The sequence below is a fragment of the Syngnathus leptorhynchus genome, chromosome 4 (assembly GCF_054491065.1).
Source record: "Syngnathus leptorhynchus isolate UIUO chromosome 4, UIUO_Slep, whole genome shotgun sequence".
Classification (NCBI taxonomy): Eukaryota; Metazoa; Chordata; class Actinopteri; order Syngnathiformes; family Syngnathidae; genus Syngnathus; species Syngnathus leptorhynchus.
Window position 1 is genome coordinate 11,356,901 of NC_141198.1, and position 20,516 is coordinate 11,377,416.

Here is a 20,516-nt window from a genome sequence, read left to right on the forward strand (position 1 = left end):
GAGGCCACAAGGGGGCGACTTATTTCTCAATAAATTGGAGCTTTAGCTAGAGAAGAAGAGCGTAGGCTCGTCACACGTGTTTAACACATCACTTGGAAATATTTACCACATTTGTGCGTTTCTGTAGTGTTAAGACACAAATTCAGCAAAATGCCGAAGGTTAAAGCGGAAAAGAAAAGCAGGCAGCATCAAGAAGTTAAAAACCAAGGTACAGTTTCCTTACGGGAGAAGTTAGCGTTAGCATATTCCCTAATGCTAGTAACAATACAAAGTGGATGATGATGGGCTTGCAAATTGTTTAACATGACTGATATTAAGCAAACTTCAGCAATTCTCGTAGGGATCATGCGTGTAATAAAGTAAAACACAATTTTAGTGAACTGTCATGTCGCAAATATTTTCTGGAGTTAATTAATTTGCTATTAAAATGCGTTGTAGTTATTTCCTACAGTACGACACGAGATTCGTCGTACCATAGGCATATAAAGTAGAGCTATTGCTCAACATAAATTGTACAAATCGTCTGATTTCAGCCACTTCATATTTTTTTCCCAGATTATCGCAATACGTCACGAAAGCGTATGAAAAAAGTGATCTTGTGAAACAATAAGACAATTTAGAAAATATTAAGATGAACCAATCACGTCTTCTTGTGATGTGTTAATTTTTAACCCACTTTTTGAGACTCACTGTCATGAAACAACAGAATGATGGTTCATTTGTGTGTTGCAGGTATCATGTTCAACACAGGAATTGGTCAGCACATCTTGAAGAATCCTCTTGTTGTCAACAGCGTCATTGAGAAGGTTAGCCTGACGACGTTAGTGTAATCCCATTGCTAGTGATGGCAATTTCAATGCCTCATTAACCAATGAACCATTTTCAGGCTGCACTTAGGCCAACAGACGTGGTTTTGGAGGTGGGACCCGGAACTGGTAACATGACGGTGAAACTACTAGAAAAAGCTAAGAAGGTAAGAAAGATTGATTTGAACTCAAAGCTTCTACAAATTGTGCATTGCCATTTAATCCTGAAATTGGATTGAACAAATAAGCACAAGACTTTTGTGTGTTGCAGGTGGTGGCGTGTGAGTTGGATTGCAGATTGGTGGCGGAACTGCAAAAACGAGTACAATGCACGTGAGTCATTGATTAGCTATAAATCCTCAAAAGGTCAACGTGCGGTGTAATAAAAAATGTCACGTCCTCCGACAGACCCATGCAAGCTAAACTTCAGATTTTAGTTGGAGATGTTTTGAAAACAGACCTCCCCTTCTTTGACGTGTGTGTGGCCAATTTACCGTACCAGGTAAACATTTTTCTTGCATCAATTCTAACTGTACCTTCTCCGATAAACGTGTTTTTTGTTTTTTTTGACGGACACAGATTTCATCGCCATTTGTCTTCAAACTGTTGCTTCATCGACCTTTCTTCAGGTATAAAATGTCAATTTCATGTACTTTCAAGTCGTGTTTTGCAGCTCGTGTGTGTGTCTTTTTCAGGTGTGCCGTGTTAATGTTCCAAAGAGAGTTCGCCATGCGTCTGGTGGCCCCACCTGGAGATAAACTCTACTGCAGGCTGTCCATCAACACACAGCTTTTGGCTCGTGTGGACCATCTCATGAAAGTATGTGCAATTCTAATCAATATTTGACCAAGAAGAAAGTGTTGTTGATTTGATTTTTCCCAAACAGGTTGGGAAGAATAATTTCCGTCCTCCTCCAAAAGTTGAGTCCAGCGTTGTGAGGATAGAGCCTAAAAATCCTCCTCCTCCAGTCAACTTCCAGGTCAAGTTTTGTTTTGGAACTCTTACAAGTTGTTTCTGTCTTGGGACATTTTGTAGATTCGGCTTCTCTCAGAGGGCCGTTATTACAGTGAAACCAAATAAATGTTTCAGCGTCTCATCATATTAGCACATATTACACAAAAACGATAATTACCAGCTTGGAAAGATAGTGACTCTAAAAAGTGAGGGGAAAAAAAACAAAGAATAATTCTTGTAAAATCTCAATGTTATTTATTACACATGACAAACATTTTGGTACAGATTTTAGCATGGGTCATGAAAGTTGACAGATAAAGTTTGCTTTAACGGGCCACATAAAACGATACGGTTGGCCGGATCTGGGTCCCGGGCCTTGAGTTTGACACCTGTGTTTTACAAGACAAAAGTGGACATTTTAACAATGCATGACTTCTGTTCAGGAGTGGGATGGCCTGGTCAGAATAGCCTTCGTAAGAAAGAATAAAACCCTCAACGCTGCATTCAAGTGAGTATCGTTTTACATTGCAAAACTACCAAGCTAACGAGAACAAAAATGCTGCACGTCGATTTTTGTTCAGTGTACTGTCAAAAGGATTGCACACAATGTTGATGTATCCAGGTCGACTGCAGTGGAGCAGCTCCTGGAGAAGAACTATAGAATCCACTGCTCTGTGTCCAATGTGGTGAGTGCAGTGAAATCGAAACACCAACGTGTTTTAGGGCCTTCGTGACACGCTGGCTGCAATGACGACACATTGCACGCTTCGTTTTGACAGGAGGTGCCAGCAAACTTTAGCATCAGCAAAAAAGTAGAAAGCATCTTGCAAGAGGCAAAGTTCAGTGACAAGAGAGCAAGGTCCATGGACATAGATGACTTCATGGTGTAAGTTGAATCCTCCTTCATTTTAATATTTCAGCTAATCTGCTCATTGGCATTCCTGCAAATCTGAGCTACCGTCTTGACAATCATTATAAAATGACATCGCTCAGGAAATACGACGATTTTAATGACAGTACAGGGGTTCCTCGATTTACGACATCCTCGAGTTATGCTGTTTTGTGTTTACGACACTCGTCTATATTGATTTTTTTTCCGACTTTTTTGTTTTTGTTTGTTACTGTACTGTTTCATTTTATTACTGCTCAGACTTGCACCGAAATTCACTTTATATCACCGCGTAGGAACGGCTTGACGTCGTAAACCGTGGACCTCCTGTACATCCAGTGACCAAAGTCAAAAAGAGCATTTCTTTCACTGACAGTTTGCATTTTAATTCATGAAGACCGATTGCACATATTTCTGCTCCTCAGATTGCTTCATGCGTTCAATGCAGCAGGGATCCACTTTTCCTAAAGGCACACAGCCAGGAGGAAACACCAGTTCCAAGTCAAAGTCGAAAGTGTTTCGTTCATCTAGAGCCCTTTTAGAAATGTCTTATTGTAAATAAAAGATACATGTCTAGAATTCATATAGCAATTCTAATGTCACCGAGCATAATGAACTTGGTTGCAAAGATTAGCGGTATCAAATCCAGGTTCTGAAAGTAGAAACGTTGCCACGATCTGGCTTTAGCTAGCTCCCTGAAGCTCGTTTACCTGTCGTATATATGGTCTAAATAAAATCAAGACTCCTTGATAAACAGGCAGGCTCACTCAAGGTCAATGTTTAAAGTTGGGCTTCGGGGCATCCTTTCCACTATGCCACAAAACTCAACTTTAGTGTTTTTCACTATTTACATTTATTGTTTTTCCTTTCCAGTTGTTTTTAGAACAAGTTGTAACAGGGATGATATGTTGGACTGTAAGTTTAAAAACTAATGGCACAAATGAAAGTGAGCGACATGTAAAGATGTCTTACAGGGACACTCGAGGAAGAAGCATTTTGCACTGCTGCTTGTTCCTCATGAGTAAAAAGTGGAATTATGGAGACTGCATTTCAGACGTGACCATATAGTGACAAAAGTAATGATGCCGTTACATTAGTGCACATGCAGACTGTACATGTTAGCAACCGTAAATTAAACGCTGGTTTTGTGTGGCAAAAGTACAAACAAGTATTAAAGAAAATAATTTAAGGAGAATAGTTAGACAACTAAACATTCTCCATGAAAAAAAAAAAAAAAAAGAACTATTTCCTTTCCCATGTGTTCTTCCTAAATAACTTTCGACCAGGACCATAGCAACACAGTCAATTTCTATGAAGAGTCATCATAACAGTTGCAAATGTTTGAGCCTGTTGGGAAGGCCAGTCCTTTTGTTTGTGCTTCGACAGACAAACATCCGTCTAGTGGTTCTCTTTCCACCTCTTGTCTCACTAAAGAGCACGTGGCCTCTTAGGGTTGATCTGCTTGCTGGCCTTCTCCTCCTCTTGGAGAGCACAGCGGAATGATTTCACTTTATCTAGATGAAACAAAGCAGAAAAAGAGATCGGTGTTAAGAGATAGGATGGAAACGGCTCGGATGGGAATCTGCTTCAGTCAAACCTCGGAGCTCAGTGAGGATGTCTATCTTCTGGTCCAGGATCTTCTCCAGCTGAGTGGCATATGCTTCTACGTCGTAATCCACCTCTTCTGTCATCTTCAAGAGGTCCTTCTCGTCCTCCAGCCACCTGATGGACTCCTGAAAATAGGGGGAAAACGTTTTACTACTATCTTAGGAAAAAAAAATATGAAGCAATTTAAAAGTACTTCAAATTTCTTCAATGGTCTAACCTGGAAAACAGCCCGGTGGTCCTCAAGGACCTGCTCCTCCATTTCCACCAACTGAGAGACAGCCTCGTGGAAGGAGAAGAGCTGAGGAGACACTTCCTCCTCCTGGGAGACAGGGCAAAACATACTCAGACTGATGAGCTTCATTTGGATAATCCTAAAACCCTTTTTTAATAGTATTTTTTTGGTTAGTCACCTGTAGAATTATTTAATTTGATTGATGAACAAAGATAAATATCTAATCAAGAAATTAAGTTAATTAGGTGCTAAACATTATGGCGCCTTGGTTGGTAATCGGAGGTAAATGAGAAGTGCAAACTGCACACGACTTACGTTCTGCTCACAGAGCAGCTTGAGGTCATCTCTCTGCGGCGAACTGTTCTGCCATTCCTCATCTATAAAGTCCAGCTGGTTGACTGTGTGGATGTTGGCACGGCCTCCCTCCATCACCTGGTTGTGGTCCACGGTAAGTTCCTTCACCCTGAACACAAAAGGAACATTGATCTCATCAGGATTGGTCATATTTACTGAGCAGTCCCCCGCTTAGAGAAATGCTGGTGGTTGTTTGATGGGGACATCGTAGGAGCAGTGATGTCATGCGAGGAGAGGAGTGGTTTGTGGAAATGTCAGAATTATCTTGCTGGGAGCTTCTCCCTCCTCAGTCGCTCATTTATACATGTTCACTATTTGTGACAATTATTCGCACCCAGATTATTTTTATCGTGTTATGTATGGCCAAAAGATGTAAGAACGATAACGTAAAGGAGACTGAAAAGAAAATGATGTCGCCATTGTAGGCAAAAAAACAACAGAGTTGAATAAAATTGAGTCACATGCAGATGAAGGTGGAAAAAGGCTGAAAGATGATGCATGTGTCCCGCAGCGGTAAAGGGTCACTGCTGAAACGGAATATAAATGGTGTCTAACACACTAAGTGGCCACTGCATTAGGTACACTTGCACAATGGGATCCAATACAAGCGCTGCAGCTCTGTAGTGAGTAGTCATAAAATGCTCATTGGATTTCTTTTTTTAATTCTATTTTACACAAAATCAATTAAACATTGATTTGATGAGAGTCAGAAATACAAAAAGCAGACATTTTCATTCGCCAATTTATGGTAGTGAGTTGAATGGAAATAAAAATGAGGTACACCAATCAAAGCTGCACTAAATTATGTCAGCTTTACTTTATTTAACTGCCAAACTACATATTGCTGCGTTGGCATGCTCTTAATTTTATTGACTTGATTGTCTAAGGAAGCGAGCGAGACATTTTAAAAGTTCATTTAGCTTTAATGCCGCCCCTAAGGGACAAACGGATTTTTTTGATCCAACTCGTATTTGATCTCATTGCGCTACCTAGTGCATACCTGACAAAAACTCATGCGCTAGTGTTTGTGTAGTGCGGTGTAAGCGCTTGACCTGCCGGGGGGAGTAGCAGCAAAGTCATCGTACTCAAAGGTATTGGTGGGAGAGTGCTCAGGGCGACTCCCCTGACCACCCTGAGAGAAGGGGATGTCTGACGGACTAATCCCAAACTCCTTCACTCTACGCCAGGGCATAGAGGGGGCAGCAGGTGGGAAAGGTGGGAAAGGGAGAGGCAAGAAGAATAAAGGGAAAGAGTCAGACAAGAACCGCCAAGAATTAGGAAGCACTTTCACGAGTAAAGCTCAGCGACCATCTTTGTCAAGGGAATAAGGGATAGGATGAAGGACAACAATTCAATTGTGGAAGGTGAAGATGAGCACCTGTTGGCGTAGCGGAGCGTGTTGAGTGTATTCTCGCAGGATGTCATACCAGGAGAGATTGTTGCAATCTGCCCAAACAAAGACAAAAAAAAAAAAAGTCAGATACAGACTGAGACACCATGGGAGCCATCTGGATGCAGAGCTAATGGACTCACCATGCACGTACGGGAATTTTCACCAATGAAGGAGTCCCGCAGGACCTGGGTGAGTTTACTAGCTCGGAATGGTGTGTGTGGCTTGTTGCGCCCAAGAGCCCTGATGCATTCCTGTAAGAAGACGGAGGGAACAAAGATTAGTTTATGTTGTAACATACATACATACAGAAGAGACGCAAACCTTGAGGGCCAGCAGGCTTTTGTTGATCTCGGCACCCTCCAGGCGAGTCTGGCGGTCAGAACTTGAAGTATCGGCGCCCCTCTCGTTCCCGGCCAGGTCGATGAGGGAGAACTTGCCGTGGAGCTTGCCCTTCCTCCGAAGAATGATCTGGAACACGGCGTGGCTGCGAGACGAGTGGGCGTTGGCTGATGTCTGCCCCGATGTCCTGGGGAAAGAAGAAAACCATTGCGGACGTGGGTTTGATGAAGTCCATCACACGAACGAATGAACGGTTTCGACTTACCTGCAGCTGTTGCCCACTTCTATGAGTTTCAGGACATCATCTGTGCACTTGACCTCCTTCTCCTGAAGCCCCACGACCTGCACTTGCTGTTTTCGGTCCTCCAGTACCCTCAGTTTAGTTTTGCGATTCAGCAGGTCAAACACCTTACAAAACATACACAGTGGAGTGGACAGTGATGAGCTCCAAAATAAAAGAAAAAAAGACAAACCAACGTTGTTTTTATCCTCACCTTTCCACTGTAGATTTCAAAAAAGGTTGCATACACTTGTAGCTCTAATTTCTTGTAATTGGGTTTCTTCAACATGAGAAATACATCCCGGGCTGGACATAAAAACTTTTGTTGAAAGCCAAAGTACCTGTAGATGCTTTTTAAACCTTAACCCACAAACATTGCACATGTGGCCTTTGTCTTACCAGCCAATGCATAAATTCCTTTAGAGCAGTCTTGGTTCTTCCCAGAAAAATCGCCACCCATTGTCTAAAATACACAAAAAAATTTAGGAATTAAAAAAATATATATATATTTTTTTTTTTTTATTTGAACTTGCCATCTCCATGAAAAGCTACTCACGTGAGTTTTACCACTTCCTGTTTGCCCATAGGCAAAGCACGTGGCCATTCCCCTCTCAAAGATGGTCTCCACTAACGGTCTGGCAGTGAACCTTCAGAGAAGAGAACATCATACAGCCGCTTCATAATAATTTTCATCGATGGAAATTCAGACGCAGGACAAGCAGCGGCAAAGAAACCAACCTGTAAACCATCTCATTGGCGGTGGCGTCGTCAAAGGCGTAGTCGAAGCGGAAGGTTTGGTTCTCCAGGAAGCGAGTCAGGTCTACCTTCTGTTTAGGTTCGTGGACCATCACCACGTCCTTACTGGGGATGGTTATCACATCCAAATCCTTCATGGTGAGCTCTGAAACAGAAACCAAGAATTAGTGACCCAGTCGACACAAGCGTACACGGACGGCCAAGATTTGAATCAACGCACCTTTTCTATTCAGCGGACGTTTCCTCACACATACGCATATCCGATGTTCTTCGATCTGAGTGACGCAATGTTAAAATGTTACGTCGCTGGACGTACTGGTCATGTACTCTACATTCATTAAGACAAGAAGCAATGCTTTCTCCTCACCAGATCGGCTGAGGTCAGAGGTCGGTAGTCTAGACTTGCACGGAAATCTCGAATCATGCACATGATCTCATAATTAGGAATGGTGGTGTCCACTTCCTGCGAGAAGATTTGGAAGAGACAAGATGAGCTCGTACCTTACGTGATTGTTGACATCACTTTGTAGCCATCCGTATACCTGAGCCCTCTTTTCCCGCAGCTCCTGCTGCTGAAGCCGACGCTTCTCCCTTTTCTCCTGTAGTTTCTCCACCTCCTTGACACAGTTTGACTTCCTCCGAGCTGCCGAGAGAGGAACGAAAACCTTTAGGTTTCTTGTGACAATAGTAGTATTGATCAAGCAGCGCTCTCTTAGCACCGCCCTCAGTTAAAATCTGCCACTTCCTTTTGCTAGGTGTTTTCCTTCATGTTTTCATGTATTAAAGATGGCCACCTTGCTCCTTTGCATTGAACGCGAAACAGACAAAATAGTCCCTCCTGACATTTTCAGTTTCCAACTTTCAACAGTCTGTTCCAATATGACGGAGAGAACAAAGCGATGATTTGGATTGCTGCATTATTAGGCGATGTTAAAACAGCCATCTGTGTTTCAGGCCACCTCGCTCTACACCTTTCCTCAAATTCGGCTCATCTCACTCCACTTGCTGTACTTAGTGTGATTAAGGTTGCGAATGAAGAATCTAGTCATTTAAACATGACATTTCAAAGCAGTAAAATGAAAGCAATGGCCCCGGTTTTGCTGCAAAGCACACCTTGCCTCTCCAAAGAAAGCACTGTAATAACGCAGGCCTGGCCTCCTGCTATCTCCAGTCCCAAAGAAGAGAGACTACCAGATCAGAGGGATGAATAATCTCCCTCTAATCTAGGAGGAATTAATGAGCTAGGTCAGCACCAAGACAAAGAAGTCAATCGGGGAAGCGGCACCATAATCAGAGGCTGTCACTGAGGCAGCAGGTGGCGGAAAAGGGAGCTTTCCTAAAGATGAACACCAAGCTACAGAAAAATAAAAACATTTGTTTGCTTCATGTGCCCAGAAGATTCTATGATAGAGGCAAAAAGATGGCTCAATGAAGAAAGCAAAACGCTTTGTATCTGAGCTACATCACCAACACACGGCTCCAAACTGTCAACTTCTATTGGGAACTATGATACGACAACCAAAAAGGCATTGAGGTCAATGAATAAGTGATACATACAAAGTTGTCCAATCTCCTTTCTGGTTAGCGGCGGGTGTAAAGATTCTGGAATAAACGTGGTCAACAAAGATAACATATTCAAACTGCACCATGGGGCTTACTTTTCTAGAACAAAAACACCAGTCGGGGTAAACGTGCAAACAAAGGAAGCTGACTGGAAAGCCAGACACGGACGGTAGTGAACAGTAAGGTGAGAACGTGAACGTTACCATTCTGCAGCTGCTGCTGCGTGGGAGCCTGGGGGGGCTGCGCCTGCTGCGATAGAGGGACCACTGCTGACTCGGCATGTTGAGACGGATGGAGTCGGGCCTGAGTCGGAATTACTGCAAACCGACAAAAAGAATAATCAAACAAAGTGTTCAGCCAACAAAGGATACCGCTAGATGTTTTTTGGGGACTCAAACATTTGAGAACTGGGGTGGATGGAACAACCCCAGATGAATTCATCCACAATTACACTAATGTATTTGAAAGTGTTTTTTTTTTTTTTTTTTCCCAATCTAGAAACTTATTGCACATGATGTAGATTCCCTGACTTAAAAAAAAAATGGAGGTTCGTGCAGATGTTTGATGGCTATCTGACCTACTCGAATATTAATCGTGCTGTTTTTCTCAATTCTTTTGGTTTAGATTGTATATGGTCTCACCAATATGTAGTTATTAGTGCCTTGGTCATATCATTAACTTTATTTGAGAAGAGCAAAATATGAAACTCACATTATCAACTCCAACTACAAAATAACTGTTGAATTTGTCTTGGCAGTTTTTCCCTCGGCTGAAACAAACCTCTACTGTCCCTGGATGGAGTGTCAATCTTCGAAGGTGCTATCGTCCCACGATTCTGCAGAAAGAAACCAAACCTCATCAGTGAGCTATCACATTGTTTATGTCTGATTGAAACTATTTGTATCCTCTTCTGTAGTCCACGTTTGCTACCCTAATTACAAACCTAGTCAATTGTAGTTACAACCAGTGAGACAAGATTAGTGCTGATTAGAGAGCACAGGCCTCTTTTAATCACGTTGGTGTTAGTGACTGTCAATTTAACTAAACGCTTTGTCAAGCTGTGCATCTTTTCTTCAAATCAGACAGTGAAGCAAGATGTAGTGTACATTTACATGAACAAGAGCTATAATCATACAAGATGCCCATGACTTTGATCTGATGTTTAATTAAAGCTGTTTATAACCCAAGATGATGAATACATTCTGGTAATCAGACATATTAATAATTCAAATCCATTAAAAGTAGGACTCGACTGTAATCACTGGGACAATGAGTATGTTGTGCCATTAGGTTGTCTTCAATGTTTTGATATCAATCAATACTCAGAGCAAAGTAATACCAGCACGGAAACTCACCTTTGCTATTTTATTGACCTTCACACCAGTTATCGGAGGAGGAGTCTCTGGACTCCGGACAATTTCTTCGTCTGGACCCACATCTGGGTTAAGTGAAAATATACTCTCCAAATCAATCTGCCCGGTAACAGAAGACAACAGAGGACAATTACGCCGAGGCTTCGAAAGCCAACCTTGGCTCGACAAGAAGCGTCTCTTCTGGATTTAGTTCATGCGGTTTAGTTGCGTAATCATCAACACTCTTGACATCCTTTAATGAAATATTCAGAACTTTAGAAAACAGGGCCTATGTCGCTGCTGGAGCCTTGAGCAGTAATGAATGGTGGTTTACCTCTTTCCCTTTTGTGTCTCCGTGCTCTATCCACTCCACCGTGACGCTCTCATTGTCCTCGTTCAGGGACGTCACCATCGCCTCGTGTATGCGTCCTGCCCAAGCGTTACGGATAAAAACGTCAGAAAGATGGCACCAATTTGCAGAAGTTAAGTTAAAGAGTTTTTTTAAACACTGTTTTAAACAAGAAACCAAATGTGACTAAGACTCCCAATATGATATTTTATTGCTATTTTTAGACAGATTGGACGTGTCATGATTAATGGGAGTTGTTCTCTTGCCGTTTTTTCATAACCATGACTTTTCACCATTGAAAAAAACTGGCCTAGAAAGAAACCACAGTTGCAGGAATGCTGCATTCATGAGAACATGACGCACGATAAGATCTCAGACAGCTGAATGCTTAATAGAAGACATTGTGACCACGCCCTAAATCTTCTTTCAAATTAAAAAAAGGACAATAAAAGGCTTAATGTAGGTGTGTACCTGATGTATGACTGATTTTATACTGTACAGTATGGAAGTTACTCAACTGGTTAAACCAGTGGTGTCACACACAGAAGGGGGGTTCAACGTACGAATAAAGATTTATTGAACCAGAAAGTACAAAACTAAACCTTTATTGAACATAAATGTGAATCAAAACAGTGCAGAATATAATGCAAAAACGAATCCCAATTCAAAATATAAACATGCAGCAAAAAAGTGATTTTCAGTAAAGACGGAAAATAATAAATCAAACATTTCTGAAATCTTCTATCCTCGGTTGGGATGTTTAATACCACTTTTTTCCCCCAAACGAATACCAGTACTAGTGTTCACTCTGAGTATAATTTGGGTTACCGAAGATACACAAAAAGTAGGTCTCACTGAGAACAAGAGAGTCAGCTGTTATTTGCTCTAACTTGCTACGCGGGCCAAACCACACATAAATCAGCACGAGAACTGGATGAAATTGCGAACCAGGCCAGATGTGGCCCGCGGCCTGCGAGTTTGACATGGAACACGTCAGTTAGGCTGTGTCTCATTGTAATGATGACTGCTTACGTATGTAACACGCACAACTACCGTTGCTCCTGCTTCAATTAACTTTGGCATGCAGTCTTTGGAAGCCCCGTCTTCACAAAATTCCTCTCCAGGTGTTTATGTAAATGCAAATATAGGTCACGCTCCTGTTCTTCACTACGCGTGGACAAGCATACTGTAAACTTCCAAATTTTTCAGAATGATGACCTTTGATCACACATTGTACTCCAAAAGTCTTCCCAGAAAAAAAAAAAGACGTCTAAGAGGTTATATATAAAAATCTCGAGAAAAATTTACTTTTTTTTTTTCTATTCATACCGCCATGGGCTACATTGCTACATCACACACTCGGTTCTGTCACAGCAGCTAATCTGAAAGAACCCATTGTGTCCACTGTGTCCCACTTTAATATAAAAAAACAGGCTGATACTTCCCAGTCGTTGAAGAGGTTCATCAATTTAAGTGTCTATCAATAGAACAAGGGCAACTAGTTAATAATCACCAACATGTTTCGTTTTATGCTGTCATAAGTTAAGTTGTAGTTGTCGAGAGGAAATATGTATTTTTTAAAAACCCAGGAGTTGGTGTCAGAATTAAGGATGCTGACTGCAACAGATGGGGTGGTGGCCTGAATCTGGCGAGAATCTGCACGAGTCTCACATCACCCCCCTGCTGAGAGGGAAATCCCTATTCTGGATGCAAAAACCAGCCAACTGAGAACTGCGTGGACTCAACCATTTTGCTTCACACCACCGCTTTTACATTTTACCCCCGTAAAGACCGATTGCGAGAACATGTCACTGCACTATTACTTGCACAGCACAGGAGATGGTTTGACATTTCTAGTTTTTAAAAAAACCTTTCTGTTTCTTAATATTTTCCGCCACATCTCGATCACAGACAGTCACACACAGAGACCCAGTTTAATGCAACAATCTTTCGGGGGTTTTAATAACAGCCCCTCTGACATTGTTGTTTTGTTTTAGAATTACATAGGGGTCAAGATAAAATGCTCTTCTTGTGGGCCAACATGGGCTCCGCATCGTAGGTGCCCAGCCTCAGCCAGTGGCAGTACATCTGTAGTAAATAAACAACTGATTATAATCTATGGACCACGATTTTGAGAAAACACTACGACTTTGATGTTGTAGTTAGGCACTGGGTTTCCATAGCAACTGCCATTTACAAGGTCGAGCTCCACCATTAACGCTCGAGCCAAGTAAATGGAATTGGAAAAATATATTTTCAAGGAGACTCGTACGGTTAAATACTTGACACAACATTGACATCCCGTTTTGGATCTCCAGTAAGGAAGCCGGTCACGTTAGCATTAGCCATTAAGCTAATCCCCTGTTAATGCTGTGCAATGAAGGGCTCCCGAGTTAGGTTGGAAAGGTGTTTTGACAAAACACTTTGAAAACGCAAGTTTATGGTGGTTAATATTCACATGGTGCAATATCCTTATATTAACGTGCTTGATGGAACGAATCAAAATGGGAACGCCGTGCTGATCACTAAGATGAATCAAAATCGCAAATGAATGAGACTTGGGGGGGGGGGGGGCAATGTCACATCCAAGCACGTTGGCATTTCCTCGCCAGCGAACGTTTTTCATCAGAAAGAACCATAGCTGCATTCAACAGCACCACAGCAACAAAGCTCCCCTAACAACTTGGGCTCGACACTGCGACGAAGACAAGAGCAACTCGCCTCAGACTTACCATCACTGCGCTTTATTTCCACATACGTGCCGACGACAAGCTTCCCAAACGCCACAGCCATTCTACATTCCCTGTACTAAATAAAAAAAAAATAAACGGGTAAAAAGCTCCTAAGCGAGTTCGGAGAAGCAGCCGTTGGGGAAAGAGAGGAGGCGAATAGCGAGGAGACTGCCCGCTGAAGCTCCAGCTCACAGGCCAGTTCCGGTGCAGCGTCGGTCTACTTCCTGTCTGAAACCGGAAGTAAACAAAGAATCGACGGTCCGGGTTGGCTCGCACTAGTTTCGGCACGACGACGCACGATCCTAAGTGACTGATGTGATTTTTCTAAAGTGGCGTACTTTGTGAAATGACGTGAAGTGATTGATTGTTTCATCACTTTGATACACTCATCAGAGCGAGTTACGAATTTTGACAAGCGTCACAAGCTGTTTTTATTTTTTTTCATCCTAGTTAGCTTTTATGGTGTGGTAAAAGCCACCCGTCATCATGTACTGCGCCTCTGTTTCTGAACTGACCTAATTTCCGAATGGGCGAGAAAGAGCATTGGTCTGTATCCATGACTTGTTTACAATGCTTTATAGTCGAATTGAATTCTATTTCCCGTCACGTGGCCATTTTTTTTTTCAGATTACATCCACTACTAAAACAGATAACACAAATAGAAATATCCAAAACAATTACAATAATCATAATAAAAACGGGGAAGGACAACTAGTGTGTCATGGACCAGACTGCCAGGCTTACGGTATATATAATGGAGTTTTGAGAACACAACCCACCCATCACTGAAGAAAAAAATCCTGACACGTTATTTTAACAATAGTAATAACCCTTTAATATTTGGGTATTGAGCACATTCTGCCTCACAGTTCAGTGCCTCACAGTTCAGTGCCAGGTTCGATTCCAACCTTCCTGCGAGGAGTTTGCATGTGCACCCCATGCCTGCATGAGTTTTCTCTAGCTACTCCTTGAGGATAAGCAGAAAATTAATGAATATTTGGGTCTTCATTATAAAATAAGCACACATTTTGGGGCCGCAAAGTATTTACTCACAAATGTGCCACACCATATTATATGATTCTTGTTTAAATCGCTGCAAACTCAACTTTGAATGAAGGATAAATGTCTACGTTAATACACTTATCACAACAGCTCACGCTGAAATCATACTCAGACGTAAAAGGCAATTTTCCAAATGCAAAGACATACATCCAAAATAAGTTACTACTCAAAAAATATCAAAACATTAACCCTTATCACCCACATAGCTGACTCCCCCCTCCACTTTCATAGGCTCCAGATTCTTCTTTTTCTAGAAGCTACCAGGTTACTCTGGGGGTCCTCCAGCTGTCACCCCCCCACCCCAACACACTTGCATCAGGCTTTGCTACAAAGTTCTCAGCTGTCTGTGCCCTAAATAAACCTTATCAGGAGGAGACCACTTTTGAGAGCGGGGTTGAATTTGTCACATATACATTTAATTATTTGCTTTACTTTAAAACCCCTTCAGTATTATTTTCTGCAGCACATGTAATCTTGAAAGTTTAAGAGAATCCTGTAATTTTAGTTTATTTGTTTTTTTTTTCTCAGGGGAGCTTGTGTCTTGGTCTCTCCTCCCACCACCCTACATCATTCATGAATGGGCCACCGTGAGTTGTCCCGCCTCACTGTGTTGACAAATATAAATGGGCCTCTCAGTGGAGGCGGTTACAAATATACGGTGTCAATCTCATCCGACTGAAGTTCTGGTAACGGCAATTGGAGGAAATATTGACTTTAAAGAGGAACAACATAAAGGGTATTGTATATGTTTTCTTTGCTCTCGTGTGTGTTGTAAAGGCAGAACAGGAGTGCAAGGGGTGTGAGTCTCTGTCCATTTTGCAAAGCAGCATTTGTTGCACTGCTCACGGCACCGTGCCCAAAAAAGGCCTGAGGGGAGGCCATTTAAAGTTACAGATAGCATGTGCACAAGATAGCATGTGCTTAGCCATTACTATCCAAGACCCAGGTCAGCAGGCCACTGATTGCAAACGATGGTGAGAATCAACACATTCAATTAATAGATTGAATTGGTCAATTTTTGCTCCTATGCAATTGATTGCTGACTATTGAACTGAATTATGGAATGCTTGATGATCTGATTGTATTCCTGGTGTTTTTTTCTCATAGATGGGAGATCCAATCCAGTTAAAAGATGAGGGAAACAAATATTTCCAAGCAGGCGATATCGATAAGGCTATCGAGTGTTACACCAAAGCAATCAATTTGTCTAAGGACAAAAACTTGCTGGCTGTTATTCACAGAAACAGATCTGCCTGCTATCTAAAAAAGGTAAGGACCTGAATTGTAACAGCTATAAAGTATTTGCACATCAATCTTACCATCTTGATTGTTTTAACAGGAAAACTATTCCAGCGCAGCCACTGACGCATCCAAAGGTACCGAATCGTAACAAGTGATCAGGCTAAAAAAATGACCCAAACCCATTGAAACTTTGTCCTGTGTTAATTTCATCCAGCTATTGATGTTGATGCAGCTGACATCAAAGCCTTGTACAGGCGCTGCCAAGCTCTGGAGAAACTTGGAAAACTCGACATGGCCTTTAAAGATGTACAGAGATGTGCGACCATTGAACCCAAGAACAAAACTTTCCTGGAGACGCTCCGCCGGCTTGGGGCTGAAATCCAGGCAAAGGTCAGATTTGAATGGAGCACAATGGAATATAAGCATGTAGAAATGTTAACTCACTGTAAGATATAACTGCAAACGGTTTATTATTTGAATAGTGCAGTTTTAGTAGTGTGTGCACATCCATTGTCCAAACAGACAGAATCAAAGATCAATTTCTATCTGTGGTTCATATTCACAGCTCAAAACAACATTCTCCACCGATTCAAGGGTACAGAACATGTTTGATATTCTACTTGATGAAGAAATGGAAAAGGACAAGAAGGAAAAGGTGGATTTTTTTTTGCTGTTAGCCAAAAAATACAACCCATAAACATAAAATTCTATCTTTAGATTGCATCACATGACACTTATTGTACTGTATATGTATTTTTTTATGTGAAGGCTGCCAACAACCTGATTGTACTATCCAGAGAGGATGCAGGAGCAGAGAGAATCTTCCAGAACAATGGCGTGCCTCTTCTCCTCAACATGATCGAGACAGGAAAACCAGAGATGATCCTGGCTGCTATTCGTACTCTTTCGGGAATGTGCACAGGACATAAAGCTCGGGTTAGGATTACATATGGATGAATAGTGTATATGTGCACGCGCATACTTTGCTGACAGTCTGGAAATAAGATTATTGTCTTCACTTAACAGGCAATGGCCATTATTCACATGGTGGGCATTGATAAATTGTGCAGCATTATGGCACTTGACAATGAGGAGATTGCTCTGGCAACATGCAATCTTTTCCAATGCATCAACGACTCCCTCACAGGCGGGGATAAAAGAGAATATGGGAAAGAAGAGTCCTTGGTTTTAGGTGAGATTTCATCGATAACTATTATCTATAGATGATGTTCTCGATGACTGCTAATACAATTCGATTGGCATCTCCATCTTTGTTTTTCTTCCCAGATGCCGCTAAGGACCTGAAGACCATCCTCCTGTCTTTGCTGGAGATGGTGAGCAGTAAAAAGGTGTCTGGCCATGGCAGAGACCAGGCGCTGAACCTCCTGAGCAAGAACGTCCCTCGCAAAGGAAAAACAGAATCTAACAACTCAAGGACCCTCTTCACTATTGATCACGGTGAGCTAGAAGAATTCTAACACTTTGAGATAAACAAAACGTGACATCTATTTCTTTCCTTTTTTTTATTTTTGTCAGGTCTGAAGAAGATCTTGAAGGTGTGCGGTCAGGTTCCTGAACTGCCTGACCAGTTGCCCTTGACTGATAACACACAGCTGATTGCCAGTGTACTCCTCAACCGGCTTTATGATGACCTCACGTGTGACCCAGAGAGAAACAACTTCAGGGACATTTGTGATGAGTACATAAAGTATGCCCATGAAATCCCTCTCATCATTTCCGACACCAACAAGGTGACTTTTTTTTTTTTTTTTACCTCTACTGACATCTCTTCCCTTCTTCCACAGATCCAAAATTGACCCTAACGACATGGACAAAACAATTCACGCCATCAACGTGATTTCCGGACTGCTGCAAGGTCCTTTTGAAGTAGGGAACGCCTTGGTCGGAAGTCAAGGCATCATGGAGATGATGGTGGCGCTGTGCGGTTCTGAACGTGAGGTGGACCAGATGGTCGCCGTGGAGGCTCTCATCCACGCCTCGACGAAGATGAGCCGCGCAAGCTTCATCATAACAAATGGCGTGTCACTGCTTAAGGACATCTATAAGAAGACCAAAAATGAGAAGATTAAAATACGCTCGCTGGTGGTGAGTGTATCCTAGCTTGAGAGCATTAGTAGAAAAAGTAACAAGTGACAATTGAATGGGATGAATACAGCGAGTTCATTACTTTTGTATTTTGTGTTCCAGTACTTATTCATACTAATTTCCATCTCCTCCGCAGGGTCTCTGCAAACTTGGCTCTGCAGGAGGTGATGACTACAGTTTAAGACAGTTTGCTGAGGGCTCCACGGAGAAGTTAGCCAAGCAGTGCAGAAAGTGAGATTTTACACACATATCCGGGTTATGAAAGTAAAAATTGTTAAAAATTGATTTTTTTTTTCTTTTCTTTTTCCTCAAAAGTTTAATTTAGATCACACAGTCATCTGATCATTGTTGTCTCTTCTAGGTGGCTCTGCAATCCTATGATCGATGCCAAAACAAGAAAATGGGCCATCGAGGGTTTGGCTTACTTAACGAATGATGCCGATGTCAAAGATGACTTTGTTGAGGACGAGCAGGCATTAAAAGCCATGTTTGAACTGGCCAAGGTAGAAAAACGACAAATTAGATTACAATGTTAACTTGCGATCACTTGCTTTCTTTTCATTTCAGTCGAAAGATAAGACCATCATATACGCAGTGGCTTGTACTTTGGTTAACTGCACCAATACCTATGAGAAGAAAGAAATCATCCCCGAGCTGGTACAGTTGGCAAAGTTCTCAAAACAGCACGTGCCTGAGCAGCACCCCAAGGTACAACAATCTCGTGGACCACAATACATACACACACTCGTTATATTCAAACTCACAACTGATTTCAGGACAAGAAGGACTTTATTGACAAGCGAGTGAAGAGGCTTCTCAAGGCTGGAGTCACATCTGCTCTTGCTGTAATGGTCAAAGCAGACAATTCCATTCTGACAGACCAGACCAAGGAGATGCTCTCAAGGTATGAAACGAAACAATACTCAAAAGTGATGTGTGCTACTAAATTGAAAGTTGTGTGGATATAAAGACATTAAATATCAGGAGAAAATATCTACTATTGTTCCAGAACAACAACAGATTTTTTTTTCTTTTGTCTTAAGAGTTTTCTTGGCATTGTCTGACGACCCCAAAGATCGTGGTATCATTGTTGCCCAGGGCGGAGGAAAGGTGAGTTTAATTTTTGTCTAGTCATTGTCTAAAATTCAGCAATGTCCTAATGCTACTGAAGAACACACACACGGATTTGGCTCTGCCCTCAGGCTTTGATCCCTCTGGCTCTGGAAGGGACAGATGCTGGAAAAGTAAAAGCCGCTCACGCGCTCGCCAAAATTGCAGCCATTTCAAACCCAGAGATCGCCTTTCCCGGTGAAAGAGTAAGAAAGAGATTAAGACTATGACTATTTGTGGAGTCTTTTCACATGATCTTAACCAGTCTTCCTTTCTGTCATTCTTCTCAGGTGTATGAGGTGGTGAGGCCTTTAGTCAACCTTCTTCACACAGACAGAGAGGGAATCCAAAATTTCGAGGCTCTACGAGGCCTCACTAATTTTGCCGGTTTCAGTGAAAAACTAAGGTATTGCCCTCGACCAACACCATCATTTCATATTATTGCACACATGACCTGATTACAGTTTTCATATCTCTTACCTTTGTTTTTATGATGACATTTTCAGGACAAAGATCGTGAAAGAGAACACGCTACCCGATATTGAGAGCTATATGTTTGAAGAACATGAGCAGATCAGACAAGCTGCCACTGAATGCATGTGCAACCTGGTGACATGTAAAGCTGTAAGAACACAAGGAGATAATAACAAACAAGAACTTTCATGTGACCGTACAAGTAATACATATTTATATTGTAGGTCCAAGAGCGCTACTTGGAAGATGGAAATGATAAGCTGAAGTTGCTGGTACTACTTTGTGGGGAAGATGATGATAAGCTGCAGATCGCCGCAGCCGGAGCACTGGCTATGCTAACTGCTGCTCAGAAGAAGCTCTGCACCAAGATGACCCTGGTGGTACGTATCCCAAGTTGATCAGAGACACACTTACTGTATATGTCACACCATTTTTTGCACTAGCACGAAACAAATGTTTTGTCAACAGACCGCCCAGTGGCTTGAGATCCTCCAGAGATTGTGTTTACACAGCAACCCAATGGTCCAGCACAGAGGCCTCGTGACAGTGTACAACATGCTCAACTCGGACGACAGCGACCTGGCCAAGAAACTGATCGAGAGCGAGCTGTTGGAAATTATGTCGGTGATCGGCAAGGCGGAAGACAATCCCAAAAGGCAGGACGTGATCGATGTTGCACGGGAATGTCTGGTCAAAGCCATGGACCTGGGTCTTATCAAACCCTTCGCCGCCCCTTCTTAAACACTGGCCATAAACACAACAATAGATGTTTTTCTTTCTCTCCCGTGTTTGTTTTGATGACCCTTTTCCACATAGAAGTTATCACTGGATGATTAATATGGAAAAATAATGCATAAATTATTCACAAATACACACAGATTTGCTGATGTTTAAACTTTATAACCTTCAAAATCA

At 42.0% G+C, this 20,516-nt stretch overlaps 3 protein-coding genes across 6 annotated transcripts; 2 read left to right on the top strand and 1 right to left on the bottom strand.

The window, feature by feature from the left end:
• Positions 1-35: 35 nt before the first annotated feature.
• dimt1l (DIM1 dimethyladenosine transferase 1-like (S. cerevisiae)) lies at positions 36-3,405 on the top strand. The gene is made up of 12 exons (XM_085909117.1): positions 36-208; positions 733-806; positions 887-973; positions 1,078-1,139; positions 1,215-1,308; positions 1,386-1,435; positions 1,502-1,625; positions 1,693-1,785; positions 2,204-2,268; positions 2,383-2,446; positions 2,540-2,646; positions 3,075-3,405. The coding sequence occupies exons 1-12, from the start codon at positions 151-153 to the stop codon at positions 3,115-3,117; spliced, it is 921 nt and encodes a 306-aa protein (XP_085765243.1). The 5' UTR covers positions 36-150; the 3' UTR covers positions 3,118-3,405.
• LOC147058107 (kinesin-like protein KIF2A) lies at positions 2,006-13,895 on the bottom strand. 2 transcript variants are annotated; one of them, XM_085909116.1, is made up of 21 exons: positions 13,608-13,895; positions 10,861-10,955; positions 10,530-10,646; positions 9,955-10,009; positions 9,378-9,491; positions 8,154-8,254; positions 7,979-8,074; positions 7,832-7,886; positions 7,594-7,756; positions 7,412-7,502; positions 7,255-7,318; positions 7,070-7,161; positions 6,841-6,983; positions 6,558-6,762; positions 6,377-6,487; positions 6,222-6,289; positions 5,896-6,021; positions 4,805-4,952; positions 4,475-4,576; positions 4,247-4,382; positions 2,006-4,163 (listed from the first exon to the last, which is right to left on the bottom strand). In XM_085909116.1, the coding sequence occupies exons 1-21, from the start codon at positions 13,666-13,668 to the stop codon at positions 4,078-4,080; spliced, it is 2,229 nt and encodes a 742-aa protein (XP_085765242.1). In that variant the 5' UTR covers positions 13,669-13,895; the 3' UTR covers positions 2,006-4,077. The 2 variants fall into 2 exon arrangements, with proteins under 2 accessions (XP_085765242.1, XP_085765241.1); XM_085909115.1 differs by lacking the exon at positions 5,896-6,021 and having other exon boundaries at positions 13,608-13,893.
• unc45b (unc-45 myosin chaperone B) lies at positions 13,724-20,516 on the top strand. Of its 3 annotated transcripts, XM_085909112.1 has the most exons (22): positions 13,725-14,153; positions 15,198-15,256; positions 15,447-15,643; positions 15,777-15,938; positions 16,009-16,045; positions 16,126-16,301; positions 16,477-16,566; positions 16,680-16,847; positions 16,938-17,103; positions 17,199-17,369; positions 17,448-17,619; positions 17,717-18,017; positions 18,154-18,248; positions 18,379-18,520; positions 18,585-18,725; positions 18,794-18,921; positions 19,061-19,127; positions 19,220-19,333; positions 19,418-19,533; positions 19,634-19,751; positions 19,826-19,981; positions 20,070-20,516. In XM_085909112.1, exons 3-22 carry the CDS (start codon positions 15,641-15,643, stop codon positions 20,340-20,342), a joined length of 2,796 nt encoding a protein of 931 aa, XP_085765238.1. In that variant the 5' UTR covers positions 13,725-14,153; positions 15,198-15,256; positions 15,447-15,640; the 3' UTR covers positions 20,343-20,516. The 3 variants fall into 3 exon arrangements, with proteins under 3 accessions (XP_085765240.1, XP_085765238.1, XP_085765239.1); XM_085909114.1 differs by lacking the exon at positions 15,447-15,643 and having other exon boundaries at positions 13,724-14,153; XM_085909113.1 differs by lacking the exon at positions 13,725-14,153 and having other exon boundaries at positions 14,262-15,256.